This window comes from Balaenoptera physalus, assembly GCF_965194825.1.
Source record: "Balaenoptera physalus genome assembly, chromosome: X".
NCBI lineage: Eukaryota > Metazoa > Chordata > Mammalia > Artiodactyla > Balaenopteridae > Balaenoptera > Balaenoptera physalus.
This window is the reverse complement of record NC_138903.1, coordinates 3,786,519-3,802,608: the sequence shown is the minus strand read 5'-3', so window position 1 is coordinate 3,802,608 and position 16,090 is coordinate 3,786,519. Positions and strand designations below refer to the sequence as shown.

Sequence of the window (16,090 nt, the reverse complement as noted above, 5' to 3'; positions counted from 1 at the left end):
CAATGACTTATGAGGCATCAGAGCTAGATCATGCTGGAGTTCAAGGAAATGGCAGGAAGAGATAAGGAGTAGAACACGCCTTCCATCTCATACTGGAGTGGTTAAAAAAAGACTTTTATTTACTTCTGGACATCTACGTACTAGACTGATCAGATAGGAAATTTTAAGCTACAAAGAATTTTACTCATAAAGCAGCCCAAGATTTTTCAAGTTTCTCACCAAACAGACATGTTTAAAATGTGGCAGAATAAATTGTACAAAAGTCTGGGCTTTGAGTGGATGCAACTTTGAAATTAATGATTTTTTTTGGAAAAAAGATACGTTTTAGTGGGGCATTCAAGTGAAGATTTCTTTAGGAATAGCTAATTTAATGAATTTACTTTAATTGCATGTTTTTAGCACCTTCAGTATATGGAGCGTGGAAATAAAAGTGCATTCCAGAATTTATACTCTGAAACTGACTTCAGTGGATCTTTCCCCTCTCATAAAATGGTACCTGGTTTTGCCAGTAAGAGAAAACAGCCTTTGACCTCTTACGGCCACAAAGCATATTTTTAGAGGCTGGGGGTTGTGATTACTCTGAGACTCTTTATTTACGACATCTGGGGATGGAGACACTAATATTACACAAAATTGGGGAAGGAGAAAGAGGTTGTATGTTTTTAGCACTGCAGCTAAAGTGTAAATGCAGTTTCGTTTTCTAAACTCTGTGTGTGTGTGTGTGTGTGTGTGTGTGTGTGTGTGTGTGTGTCTGAGAGCATCCTATAAGACCACTGTCCAGCAGGAGGGGGAGGGGGAAGAATGAGATAGAAATGAGAGAAAGAGGTGCCGAATGCGCTGAATGCTACAGTATCCAGAAATTCACATGCCCGAGAGACAATCAGAGCCTTCTTTGCTGAGTAAAAGCTGCTTTTCTGTCTTTCGGGTTTTCATTTGCATGCCCACAATTTTGCACCTGCAGGTCTGTTCCAGAAGGCCATCATCCAGAGCGGGACTGCCCTGTCCAGCTGGGCCGTGAACTACCAGCCTGCCAAGTACACTCGGATATTGGCAGATAAAGTAGGCTGCAACATGCTGGATACCACGGATATGGTGGAATGCCTTCGGAATAAGAACTACAAAGAGCTCATTCAGCAGACCATCACCCCGGCCACGTACCACATCTCCTTCGGGCCAGTCATTGACGGGGATGTCATCCCCGACGACCCTCAGATCCTGATGGAGCAGGGAGAGTTCCTCAACTATGACATCATGCTCGGGGTCAACCAGGGGGAGGGGCTGAAGTTCGTGGACGGCATCGTGGACAATGAAGATGGCGTGACGCCCAACGATTTTGACTTCTCGGTGTCCAACTTCGTGGACAACCTTTACGGCTACCCGGAGGGGAAGGACACCTTGCGGGAAACCATCAAGTTCATGTACACGGACTGGGCAGATAAGGAGAACCCTGAAACACGGCGGAAAACCTTGGTGGCTCTGTTCACCGACCACCAGTGGGTGGCCCCCGCCGTGGCCACTGCGGACCTGCACGCGCAGTATGGCTCGCCCACCTACTTCTACGCCTTCTACCACCACTGCCAAAGCGAGATGAAGCCCAGCTGGGCGGACTCAGCCCATGGCGATGAGGTCCCCTACGTCTTCGGGACCCCCATGATTGGCCCCACCGAGCTCTTCAGCTGCAACTTCTCCAAGAATGATGTCATGCTCAGCGCAGTGGTCATGACCTACTGGACGAACTTCGCCAAAACCGGGTATGTTCTTCTCCCCATCCGGTTATCGTTTGTCCGGTTCCTCCCTGTAAGTGTGGTTTCCATGACTGGCTAGACTGCGGTGTGCAGGCATGCACACACAATAACAAAAGCAGTCATTCTTCCCCCCTCAGCATCTAGGGAGACCTTATTTTTTCTTTACCCCTGAATTGTTTTCTATCAAGTCAGATTTTTGCTAAGGTGCTAGATGCATATTGAAAATTCTACACTTGCTGCTGGGGTCAGATTTAGATATATTTGGCTATTCTATTGAAAACTGATCCTGGAGTTTCAAATCTAGATAGGACCTTGTCTTGTTTGGTAAATAAGAGGGTTATCAAAATACATGTGCCACATGGAATGCATAGCCAAGGAATGAAATAAACCTCATAATAAATATATAGAAATACTATATGTGTATATAATATATATATTATATATGTATATGCACATGTAATAACTCATAATCTCATAACCGTAGAGAAATCCCGTGTGTGTGTGTGTGTGTGTGTGTATGTAAGATATATATACACATATGTATCTCTATACACACATAGGATTTCTCCATTGTTGTGAGATTTATTTTCTATATATATGTATACATACAACATATATTTACTTTGTTTATATATAAATATTTACACGTGTTTATTTCATTAATATAAATTGCATACATGTGTGTATATTTATCTGTGTATCTATCTATAGACACATATAGAAAGCTCATTGGCTAAATATAGTAGGAAATATACAAGAGTTACATATACAAGAGGGTCCACCCGTATTCCACTGAGCAGATTCTCTGCAAACAACGAAAGAAAAGACTCCCCAGCATCTTAAGGAGCTACAAATATCAGAGCATCTTTTCATTTTCTCTTGTCGAATAACCTAATTGTGGAAATGAATGAGGTATCGTTCTGTTCTACCTGCCTGTGCTTCTGTCATTAACCTTGAACTTCTTGTACCGACTTTACGGTGAAGAGCCTCCTGTCTCTGGAGGATGGAGAATCTTCTTGTGGGTCGCTGGGGGGTGGAATTAGGCCCCATACTGCGCCTCACGTAGCTCTAGTGAGAGGATGTGGGGATGCCGGGGATATGTAGGGGGTTAGCAAGTATCATTCTTTACAATGATTCCAAATACTCTGGTGGGAAGTGGTTTCATGGTTTTGCAGTCTTAGGAAAAGTGTGGCACGTTTCTTGAGTGGAAAATATGTTGTATGGATACCCACTTTGGACTGTCCCATTTTACAAGTTTGACCTAAGAAAGACAGTGGGGTACAGAGACGGTACAACCGTGCCGGAGAGAGATGCTTGTCTGTCCCCAAAAGTTTCTTTTTTCGACAAGGAGGTGATTGAGGTCACGTCAGCAAGTATTTTTAAGTAACCCCTGTTTATTAGATTCCTAGGGCTGCTGCAACAAAGTATGAAAAATGATGTAGCTTAAAACAACAGAAGTGTATTTCACAGTTCTGGAGGCTAGAAGTCCACAGTGAAGGTGTCTGCAGGGCTGAGTTCTCTCTAAGACCCATAGGGGAATGTTTCCATGCTGCTTCTTAACTTCTAGTGCTTTGCTGGCAATGTTTGGTGTTGCCTGACTTGTAGCTGCATCTCTCCAAGCTCTGTGTCTGTCATACCGTGGTGCTCTCCCAGCACGTCTGTCTTTATATGGCCATCTTCTTCTTTTTTATCTTTATTGAAGTATAGTTTATTTACAATCTTGTGTTAATTTCTGCTGTACAGCAAAGTGATTCAGTTATAGACATATATACGTTCTTTTTCATATTCTTTTCCATAATGGTTTATCACAGGATATTGAGTATAGTTCCCTGTGCTGTACAGTAGGTCCTTATTGTTTATCCATCCTATATATAATAGTTTGCATCTGCTAATCCCATACTCCCACTCCATCCCTCCCCCATTCCCCTCCCCCTTGGCAAATACAAGTCTGTTCTCTCTGTCTGTGACTCTGTTTCTGTTTCGTAAATAAGTTCATTTGTGTCATATTTTAGATTCCACATATAAGTGATATCATATGGTATTTGTCTTTCTCTTTCTGACTTATTTTACCTAGTATGATAACCTCTAGTTGCATCCATGTTGCTGCAAATGGCATTATTTTGTTCTTTTTTATTTTGGCCATCTTCTTATAAGGGCACCAATCATATTGGTTTAGGAGTCCATCCTGCTCCAGTATGACCTCATCTTTTTTTTTTAATTTTTATTTTTTGGCCGCGCAGCTTGCGGGATCTTAGTCCCCCAACCAGGGATCGAACCAGTGCCCCCTGCAGTGGAAGCACAGAGTCCTAACCACTGGACCGCCAGGGAATTCCCACTATAACCTCATCTTAACTTGACTGACTACATCTGCAATGACCCTATTTCCAATAAGATCACACTGTGAGGTCCTGGGTGTTAGGACTTCAGCGTATTTTAATTTGAGGGGGAAACAGTTCAATGCATAACCCCTTTTAAAGGCAGGACCAATGCCCAATTGTGTCATAGAACTCAGACAGGTAATGCCTGCCCTTGCAAAGCGTTGCCTTCTTTTGAAGCAAAAAAACTCACAGGAGCGTTTCCCACACCATGGCCATGCCTATCGACTACATCACCATCCAAACCTATCATTAATTCCATAACATCTAAACACAAATCATGACTTACTTTTGTTAAAGCCACCTACTTTCTTTTTCTCTCACGTGTTTTGGGAATAAACTTTATATGATTTTCTTAAATGGAAAGCTAGGATCATTCATCATCAATTTAACTGAACCATTAAAGAAAACTACAAAATCCAAATAAAGCCATTAAATTCTCATTAGCTGTTCTTGCCTGCCAAAGGCTCTGAGATGGATTTTCTCTTGTTGTTTAAAAAAAAAAAAAACAAAGAAAAATTAAAGGAAATTAATGTCATGAGATGGTAGAGAAATGCTAGCACCAAGCCTATAGGTCACCAGGACCTGTCAACGACTAAGTGAGGATTGAAAATGTTGAGTGTTCTTTAAAACGTTTTTTAAGATGTTGAGTGCTTTTTAATTTCATAACTCTATATTCCTAAAATCACTTTGCTTATTAGTGCCTGTGATTCACGCCCCTCATTTGGGGAACACAGTGGTGGAGATGTAAAATATCTTGGGCTTAATCCCTGGCCGAGTATACTCATGTGGCCAGTAGTGGTGCGTGTTAAGGATACTTTCGGATTTCATAAAGATGCTAAAGTAGTGGATGGGGAAGGAATAAGGACTTAGCTTGGAGGAATAGCCGCCGTGTGACCAGAGTCCAGGTAGAGATCTCACTGTGGTAACAGGATATCGCTAATGGATGGCCTCGGATGTCAGTCTGAAAAAATCTGGATTTTATCCAAGCAGGAGCTCTTTTTATTTCTGTGGTCCATGTGGAGCATAGCCGAAATCATACTTGGGGATATTAATGCAATGAGTTTTCACAACACATTTGAAAGGTCGTTGGAATGACTCAAATCATCATTCTTTTTTTTTTTAAATTAATTTTATTTATTTTTGGCTGCGTTAGGTCTTCGTTGCTGCACGTGGGCTTTCTCTAGTTGCGGCAAGCAGGGGCTACTTTTCGTTGCGGTGCACGGGCTTCTCATTGCGGTGGCTTCTCTTGTTGCAGAGCACGGGCTCTAGGTGCATGGGCTTTGGTAATTGTGGCACATGGGCTCAGTAGTTGTGGCTCGTGGGTTCTAGAGCGCAGGTTCAGTAGTTGTGGCGCACGGGTTTAGTTGCTCCGCGGCATGTGGGATCTTCCCGGACCAGGGCTTGAACCTGTGTCCCCGGCATTGGCAGGTGGATTCTTAACCACTGCGCTACCAGGGAAGCCCTCAAATCATCTTTTAAGGAAGTTACTCAGAACTTCCTCTAACCTGCAATGCAATGTGCAATTTCAAACATAAGTCAGAAGGATCACATTTCAGTAGCTTACGGTTTAACAAAAAATGGGGGATTGAGCAAAGTCTAGTGATTTAGGTGTTTGCCAATGGATGATATGGCTTATGAGGTGGTTGCTAGTTATTCACTGATTGATTTTAAATAGGGTAGTGGCATGATCAGCCCTGTGTGGAGGAGGATTTCTTTGTCCCTAGGGGGCTGCTAAAGTGGTCCATCTGAGGAGAATGAGGCAGTATGGTGCCAGTAATGGAACAGCATGGGATTAAACCATCTCTCATGTCATTAAGGGTCTCATACCTTATCTGATGCCAGCAGGGGAAGAGCATAGGATAAACCATCCCTGATGTCACAGTGTGAGGTGAGATGCTTAACTCTGTTCTCCAGAACACATACTCAGGCAATGACCCACAGAATATGATGGAATGCACTTGAGTACCATCCACTGCTCCCTGTAAGCAGTACAGAGACAGGAGTTTGGTTATAAGAATACCCTATCATATGTGTAATCACAACATATGGCTGAGAAGAAAGGATTCACGTTGTGTCAGAACATGCTTTGCCGTGGTCGCTGGGTGGAACTTCACATCTGCTGCCCCTCGTAAACAGCACCCCGGTGATCCTGACTATTCATACGTTTGCTGAGATGAGGTGAACACTGGGGCTTCTTTTTATATGACCAAAGCTCACAGTTCTGACCTTACATGTAGGCTTAAGTGTAGATATATCTGGTATGCCAATTTGTTGTTGTTGTTGTTAAGCACAGAAAACATAATGTGGGGATGGTGTGTGTGGTAGGCATGGAAGGAAGGAAGGAAGTATAGAAGGAGGAAAGGAAGGAAGGATGGAAGGAAGGAAGGAAGGAGGAAAGGAAGGAAGGATAGAAGGATGGAAGGAGGAAAGGAAGGAAGGATAGAAGGATGGAAGGAAGGAAGGATAGAAGGATGGAAGGAAGGAGAGAGGGAGGGAAGAAGGAAGGAGGGAAGGAAACAAAGAAAGAAGGAAAGAGGGGGAGGGGAGGGAAGGAGGAAGGAGGGAGGGAGGGAAGGGGAGCAGAGAAGGATGCTTTCGTCGCTAGGAGACTGTTTCAATAATCCAGGTGAGAAGACTAACCCAAAACAGCGCTGGGAAAGGACAGTGAAGCCAGGACATTAAGTTTTAGGCTAGAAATAAGGCTACTTGGAGAGTTTTGATAAATGAGAAGTTATGTCTGGGAAAAATTAAAACTAATCCCAAGGTTTACGAATGATTACACAGATTTAAACTCTTTGTCACATCCAACCTCTTTGGGAATAGGTGGGAAGGCGTTGGTCCTGGCCACTCAGTAGAAATCAGGTGCTCATTGATCAAGGACCAATGCGATTTGGGTCTGTGTGGGGAGAGGTGGATGAAATGGGTAGGATGAGGGTCTCTACAGAAGATATGGCTGTGAACAGTACCTTCACCGTTCTGTATGGAAGGCCTCGGAGGCTCTTGGAATTCAGAGATGGGAAGGCCGTTGGCCGATAAGCCAATGTATATTATGTAAGAAAAACAACATATATTCCAATATGTCAAAATACATTTGTGTAGGTCGAGTGGGTGGGATGACGTATTTTTCATTGGTTTTCAGATGCCATCTCTACTTTTGATTTTGCTCATATCCTGTAATTGATTTATATTTCAACTTTTGCTCAATCTTTGCAAAAATCAGGAAACAGACAGGAAAGATGGGTTAGATAGAGTTGCAGTCAAAGCCTGGTTTTAAAAGTGACCTTTATTGCCCCAGAGTATTTTAAGCTCAGTGAAGGAACATCTCTACCGGTTGTATAGGACGGACTGAACACAAACTTCTTGGTGCGGGGGGTAGTTTTCTTCTTAGAGGTCTAGGGACAAATAGTCAACCACGACATTGTTTTAGGGGTAAGGAAAACCTTATACCATCCAAAGGAGCATATCAGAGGGTTCACTGGTATTTTTAGAGAGATCATGTTACCCATCTCTCACAAATAAGATGAACCACAAGACCTTGGAGACACATTTAACCATCAACTTCTAAGATGATATCGCAAATGAAATATGACAGGTGAAAATGTATGTTTAGGTGACAAGGAGTATGGATAGGTATTGAGGTTTTTACTAGCGAAAGAAGGTGTGTCTGTTTCATTCTCTCCTTAATCATTATCATCTTTAATTTTACTCGTGGGAATTAAAACACGCCGTGTGCTGAAGCAAAGTCTAAACAACAAGGCAGTGGTATCCCACATAGAGATCTTACTGTCTTTGGGGTGTTTGACAAGGGAAAATGATGAGCCTTCATAAGCGCCGTGAGTTTATCTTGGTTTAAGGCTTCTGACTGTGCATCTCCAAGAGCTTTGATAGATTGTATAAGGCTAAAGCATACTTACCGGATTTTCAAAATCCTCTATTCTCTGAGAACAAAATAAATGTGTTTCCTTACCTTTCAAATGTACACCGAATTCCATTAAAAAAATCGATAAATATCCTACATGAACAGACACTCTCTTTCCTAGATGCCCTCTCTTCAATAAAAGGTCAGTACAACTAAAAGACCCAATTCCGTGAAATCAGATCAATGCAAACATAGTAGGAATCCTCACTCCCTTTCGTTGCTTTTAGAACAATAAAAATCGATGACAAATTTCTCCATGACAGATTCCAATTAAATAGGAATTTTCCAACAATGTATTTCAGAAGACTCAAATAAAAAAACATGAGGTGCTATATTAAAACCAACATTTTTCGAAAACATATAAGAATATAAAAATGAATTAAAAGCAGATTATTTTAAAGTATATAAATGTTTATAAATGAACACATAAATAAGAAAGCTCATAGTATTAAAACCTATAATTTTTTATATTTTATCATCTCACTAATAAGAGCACAGCAGTTAGTGTGTACTCAGTTACGTGGTAAAATTTCTTTGTCCTGCATACCACATATATAATCATATCTACGATCATATATATACCATGCATCTATATATATATATGTGTGTGGGTGTGTGTGTGTATAATATGCAGTATGTACTGTTGTATACAATATACTTTTATACAGTATATACTATACACAGTGTATTATATACTGTATGCACTGTGGTATACAGTATACTTTGATACAGCATATACTATATACAGTATATAGTGTACCATATATGCTATGATATACATAGTATACTTTTATACAAGGTATACTATATACAGTGTACAGTGTACCATATATACTGTGGTATACAGTATATTGTTATGCAGTATATACTATACACTGTGTATAGGATACTTTGATACAGCATATACTATATACAGTATATACTGTACCATGTATGCTATGATGTACACAGTATACTTTTAAACAGTATATACTATATATAATTTACAGTGTACCATATATACAGTATATTGTTATGCAGCATACACTATATCTAGTATTTTAGTATACCATATATACTGGTATGCAGTATACTTTTATGTAGCATATACTATGTAGAATGTATAGTATTAGGTATATTCTGTGGCTATATACAGTATGTTATTTATAGTCCTCTCTCACTAGCAATTTTTAGGTATTCTAATTTATGCTTTGCAGAGAGGGATACTATTTACTGAGCTCTTACTACATGCCAGGAATACTGTAGTTATTATTTAACCTTTCTCACTTCCTTTCCATCCCAGTATTCTTATCCACTTTATAGATGAGGAAGATGAGGCTAAGAGAGGCTTAAGGATTTGCTCAAGATTTCACAGCTTGTAAAGAGGGAGAGATGCAGAACTTAATGTATGGAAATGATTTTGGCAGCCTCAGACTGAGGGCTAAAGTCCTTCCTTTGGTAGATGCATCTGTTGGTCAAGTGCATCGTTTGCATCCTGCGCACTACTTGGGAATGTCTGTAGACTTCAGGTCTGCCAGTGGGACCTTCTGGTTCCCCAGTCTTCTGATACATGAGCAAACAGGCAGTGGCTGAAGGCAGCTTCATAAAAGTGTTACCTGGAAAATAGAAGTTAGAGCACCTGGAGCAATAGATCTGAGCAAACTGGGTCTGCACATCATGTATGAATGTTCAGTGTCAACTAGGTGACGTTATGTCATGCACGATCTCACATTTTCCAAACCAGTACACATTAAGATGAAACCTGTTTTACAGCTCACTTTACCAAGCCTAGAAAAAATGGAAGAAATGAGAATATGATACCTTTGCAGGGCGGGGGGAGGTTGTTTGTTATCTTAAAAGAGTTGGTTGCAAAGATGTTTCAAGTACCATGTTTTGTGGAGAATCTTTCAATTTTGAGGACTCTCCTTCTGCCTGTGCCCACTTATGTGAATTATAGGAGACTTCTTAGGTTCATAGTTGCCATGCACACTTGAAATCTATAAAAACCCTCAATTTCTTGCATCGTGTGGTACTTTTCCTAAAATCCTTAACTCTGCATATCTAAAAGCACCGTCTTACCAAACTTCTTAAATCAACGGGATGTTGTTTGATCTTTACGTGACTCTGTCTTCAGAAGGTTTCCAAGTACATACATATTTCTCTTTCTGAGAGAGAACGAACAATTGATGCATAATTCTATTTATTAACATCTTGTAATTACAAAAGCCAGTTTTTATTTGATTTTTAACATACATTTTAGTTGTAACCGCAATATCTATTCATTTACCTAAGAAGCAATTCTTGAGGAAGGAAGAGAATGGCACAAATTTTGGACCATAGCCTCTAAATCAGGATTTCTCAGCCTCAATACTATTGACACCTGGGACCAGGTACTTCTCTGCTGTGGAGGGGCTGTCCTGTGCCCTGGAGCATATTTAACAGTCACCCTGGCATCTACCCATTCATGGCACCACCCTTCACTTATAACAACCAAAAAACATCTCCAGAAATTACCAGATGCCCTCTTGGGGGCAAATCACCCCTGGCTGAGATTTCTGACTCAAAAGTAGTTAAACTTGAAATGCTGAAAATTTTCCAAGACACATTTTTGGTTTCCTTCTTTATCATGGAAGATAATTGGATGCATTAAAAAAATGTAGAAGTGTTATGAAAATGCTATCATACTGCCATCAGGAATTATTTTTAAAATAAAGGTAAGGGGATTTTAAAGAAAAGGCAAAATGGCAGCGCGTCGGGATTAAAACACCATGTATTTGTTGCTACTTGAGTACTTTGTGCATATCAATAAACACATGAGATTATCTGATTGTAATTTCATTGTATTTGATTAAAATTTACTTGGGAAATGTGGAAGAGTGTGACCTTTCTCTTTTTTTCTCCCTTCTGTCCCCAGTGATCCTAATCAGCCAGTTCCTCAGGACACCAAGTTCATTCACACAAAACCCAATCGCTTTGAGGAAGTGGCCTGGTCCAAGTATAACCCCAAAGACCAGCTCTATCTGCACATTGGCTTGAAACCCAGAGTGAGGGACCATTACCGAGCCACAAAAGTGGCTTTCTGGTTGGAACTCGTGCCTCACTTGCACAACTTGAATGAGATATTCCAGTATGTGTCCACAACCACAAAGGTTCCTCCTCCGGACATGACCTCCTTTCCCTACGGAACTCGGCGATCTCCTGCCAAGATATGGCCCACGACCAAACGCCCAGCGATCACTCCCGCCAACAACCCCAAACACTCCAAGGACCCTCATAAAACGGGGCCCGAGGACACCACCGTCCTCATCGAAACCAAACGGGATTATTCCACTGAGTTGAGCGTCACCATTGCCGTGGGGGCATCCTTACTCTTCCTTAACATCTTGGCGTTCGCGGCGCTGTACTATAAGAAGGACAAGAGGCGCCATGAGACACACAGGCGCCCCAGTCCCCAGAGAAATACCACAAATGACATCGCTCACATCCAGAACGAAGAGATCATGTCCCTGCAGATGAAGCAGCTGGAGCATGATCACGAGTGTGAGTCCTTGCAGGCTCACGACACGCTGAGGCTCACCTGCCCTCCAGACTACACCCTCACGCTGCGCAGGTCCCCTGATGACATCCCACTTATGACACCAAATACCATCACTATGATTCCCAACACGCTGACGGGGATGCAGCCTTTGCACACGTTCAATACCTTCAGTGGAGGACAAAACAGTACAAATTTACCCCACGGGCATTCAACCACTAGAGTATAGCTTTGCCGTCTCCTTCCCCTCCCTCTGCGCCTCCCCTCAGCCACACTGAAGAGAGAAAGAAAGAAGCAACATCTCCAAACAAGGAATGTTTGGCTTAAGTCAAAAAAAAAAAAAGCAAAAGGGCAGCCACTGTGTCCTTGCAGACCCTTTCCATTGGCATTTCCCAGTACAACGAGATCAACTTCTGACCCTACGAAATGTGAAACGTATACATTGCTGTTACAATACTGCTTTAAGATCTCCACCATCCAGCAAACTTTAGTGCAACTAGGACATCGAAGTTTCAAGGACCTGGATGTTTCCAATGTGACCATAGAAGCTGACTCTTCTGGAACTCAGCCAAGGACACATTTTTTTTTTTTTAATTACAATTGAAATAAACAAATAAATAAAAGTTCTTTTTGTGCCATACGACAGATGGCTCTACTTAAGTGAAGAAAGAATCTATGGGCTTTTACCCAGCATATGGAGCTGTAATACAGAGAGAAGGAAAAGTAGAATTTTATTAAAATAAAAGAACTGACTATGCAGTTACATACGTAGAGTTCTGTGCAAAGAGATGTTTTGCCAGCCTGAACTCTATTTAAGAAACTTTGTAAAAAAAAAAAAAAAATGTATATAGCTGTGCGTTTAAACAAACACACACACAGAGAAAAACAAAAACAAAAACAAACAAAAAAAAGCTTTTATTGGTGTTTTCAGTTTGAAAGAGCTTTTAGCAAGATTGTGCTTTCCATTGTGGTCTGTATGTATATAAATCTATATATACATTAGTCATATCACCTCTGTCTCCTCCAGGACAAAGGAGGATTTTCTTCTTAATTCCTTGTGGCCAACAGACATGGGGTTTTCTAACGTGTTTCATTTGTAGGAGGATGTGATTGTCACACAGCGGACCTAGACCGTCTGTTCGACTAGGCTCTCTCTCCCCTTTTTGGGCTGGAAAGTGCATGCGACAGCATTCTTAGGAGACCGTTATTTTTAGGAAAACTTTTATTTTTGTGTGTTAAGGCTTCATGAAGTTGCAACCCCAGGATGGATCCCCAACGTGGAGCCTATTTAAAGCTTGTTGAATTAGAAACACGCACATGCAGAGTGACCGCGGGGGAAAAACAGAATACAAGTCTCGTTCTGTAGTTCTGGTTCTTTGAATCTGTTGAGGAAGAGTTGCTTCCCATCCCAGGGTCCTGCCAAAAAGGAAAAGAAAGCTTGTCTTTGGTAGGGCCAAGCTCTGCTGAGTCAATACAGCTCTGTATTCCCCAGCAGCTGCAGAAGGGTTTGGCTGATGAAATACCTGCTCAGCTTAGCTAATCAGATTGAAAGAGGGCATGTGTCTTTCCTTTCTGTTTAAGCAGTAAGTCCCTTATTTATCAGTAAGCAGGGATTTTTATTTTTTATATCATTTACGGGATAAAACATATGCTTGTCTGAAACTATTACCTTTTGTGGATTTGTGTATCAGTCACTGATCCATGAGTATTACAGAGAGAAAACAAACAAAAGGATAGAACATTAAAAGTGCTTTGCATGGGTTTTCCGGGAAGTTAGGATGGCTTCACTGTCAAGATAACACACAGAAATATTCAGTCATTTTAAATTGGTGAGACAGGGATGAGAAGTTTGTCCCTCTGGCACTTTGTCATTTTCTCATCGTCCTTTTAATTTTACTTAAGGAATATTTTGCAAGTGTCCTAAAGTGGAAGGAAAAAAATAGTAACCATGGTGACTTTATGTTTTGTCTTTCAAAAATTATTGCAACACCGGGAAATAGTAGCCAAAGATATTCGAAGATAATGTCTCTGGGCATGGTTCTCATGGAAACCCAGCATTAAATGTCTTTGCCAAGGTGGACATTCTCCACAAAGATAGTCCAAATTCCTTGTCTCTTCGTATAATCTTTGATTATTGAACCCCGAAACTAAAACTGTAGCAATGTCTATCAAAGTGTTTGAAAATGGCCCCCCTAGAAAAAGAGAGTTCTTAAAAAAATGCATACAGATCATCCAATAAATTCTGTTGTTCATCTTGGTTTAAGATGTGATTCTTAAACCAAGAGTGATTCTCTGTATATACATATGTGAAATATAATCCCAACTTTGCATAGAGTGAAGCATCACTCCTGCAGCTAGAGGTGTTATGGGTACGATTTTTGTTCATCATTTTTTAAAGCTATTGTCAGGCCATTTCTGCAAGCTGTGTATTACCCCAGCTAAGCTACGACGAATAGGCTCTCCAGGAAACTACAAAGGACGTGATGCTTGGCACCAATGTGGGTCCGGTGTGTTTGTAATGTGAATTCCAGTATTTGTTTAGTATTTCCAATTGTCTTCTGCTAGCAATATGCACAGTAATGTATCAGGCTTGTGACATTTGGATAAGGAAAAAAAAAAAAAAAGAGTTCTTGTTAAGTGAATAACTTTAGCTTTTACAAAGGATTATGATCAAAAGCAATTTAATACACCTTAAATGATATTTCTACATGGAAAGAAGTTATAGAATCTTCATAGAGTTCTATGAGAATAAAATATACTTGCTATCTATAAAAAAGAGAAAAAAAATAAGAAAAAAAACATAAGTTAAAAAAAAAACTTTCCTAGGCTTTTATTCTTGACCTTCACTGGCACGCAGGGTTTAATGGTTTCTTGGATTATTATTTTGCGATTTTGTTTTTGATTTTGCCTTAAGTAATGATAGAAGATATATATGGCTGGACACATATGTATAAACTTTTCAGCAGCATTTTTAATAATAAAATATCACAGTATTTTCTAATGCTTTGTGCAAATAATTACGCGTCCATTCTTTTTTTGTAGGTGGCCTATCATATTTATTTATTTTTCCTTCTTTAGATGTCTTTTTCACTTTAAAAACTAAGTGATACGTCTGACGTAGGTGATAAATGGCACACTCAATTGGTAATAGATCAGTTTCTTGTGGTTTGTCCTCGTGAATAAGTTTTGTGTCCCCGCTAGGGATTTTCTTCTGGCCTGACATTGGAGAAAGGCACTCTGGATGGTGACACTCATAAAAGAGGATGTTTCCTGAAATGGAACATTTAGGTTTATTAACTTCAGTCACTGCTTCTTCTTATGTTGCTGGGTTTTGAGTTGTGTTTGTTGTCATGCCTTAAATCTTTCTAATAGAGAGCCTTATTTGAGTAAGTCTCTGACAGCAAGAAATTTATTTGAATACAACTGGAGAGGCAGAAAATTACTACCATACCGATGAGACCTAACTTGTCCAGTCCTCACATGCACCTGGTCATTCCTTATCTTAACAGTCACAATAGCCCTAAGGGGCAGGCACCTGTATTATTTCTATTTTAAAACTGGAGATGTTGAGAATCAGAAACATTAAGCTACAAGGCAGCAGCAGAACTCAGATTCAAAGGAAGATCGTGTGTTCAGAGCCCAAACTCTTCACCAATGAAGGATGCAGCAGAAATTTCTAACTCAAGTTCATGGATGTCATGATAACATTAGCCAATTATCAGATAAAGGAAAACAGCAAAGACTGTGAGTGCTATATTCAAACTCTGAATTTTTTTTTACATGTTGGACTCAGGTCGTTTGCTGAATGTGACGTACACAAGATATATATATACACACATATATACACATATATACATACATATTTATATATTACATACAAATAAATATATTAATATATTGTGTATAATTGAATTAAAAAATATTCAAATATATTTATAAAGTATAATTATATTTTTATAATTATATAGATACATATATACTATATTATTAGCTATACTATATGAAATGTTTATATACATTTGTATATAAAATAATATAATACATAATATATCATACCATATATGTGATATAATATGTAATATATATTTTATATATTTAAAACATACATTTTATATTACACATATATTGCAGATATGTATATATATCATATATCATGTTATATATACGTATTATAATTTTAGTGCATATGAGTTATATTATCTCATACAAAATATGTGTTTACATATATGTAAATATTTAAATAACTATTTTATAAATATGTAAATAATATTTCATGAATACATAAACATGTCATATCTATTTAATGGAAATGCCATTTTCGTGGATTTAAAATTAGATCTCTAGCAAATTTTTGAAAGAGGGGAGTCATTCCTTTTTTTCAGCATTTGATGCATTCTGAATGGCCATTCTGAATAACTCAATGAATGGTGAAAATGTACGCATTCATTTATTCATCTATTTATTCTTTCTGCAAATGTTTACCAAGCTTCTCCATCACCCCAGCTCTGTGCTGGGGCTTCTGTTAAAAATGAAA

General features: G+C 39.6%; 1 protein-coding gene across 4 annotated transcripts in view; it reads left to right on the top strand.

The window, feature by feature from the left end:
• The window catches only part of LOC309652438 (neuroligin-4, X-linked), a 901,103-nt gene extending 886,530 nt beyond the window's left edge, over window positions 1-14,573 (top strand). For all 4 annotated transcript variants that reach the window (XM_082446221.1, XM_082446220.1, XM_082446218.1 and 1 more), the window contains 2 exons: window positions 962-1,751; window positions 10,936-14,573. In XM_082446221.1, coding sequence (XP_082302347.1) covers window positions 962-1,751; window positions 10,936-11,785 — 1,640 coding nt within the window. In that variant the 3' untranslated portion in view covers window positions 11,786-14,573. The remainder of the gene's footprint in view (window positions 1-961; window positions 1,752-10,935) is intronic.
• Window positions 14,574-16,090: the final 1,517 nt, after the last annotated feature.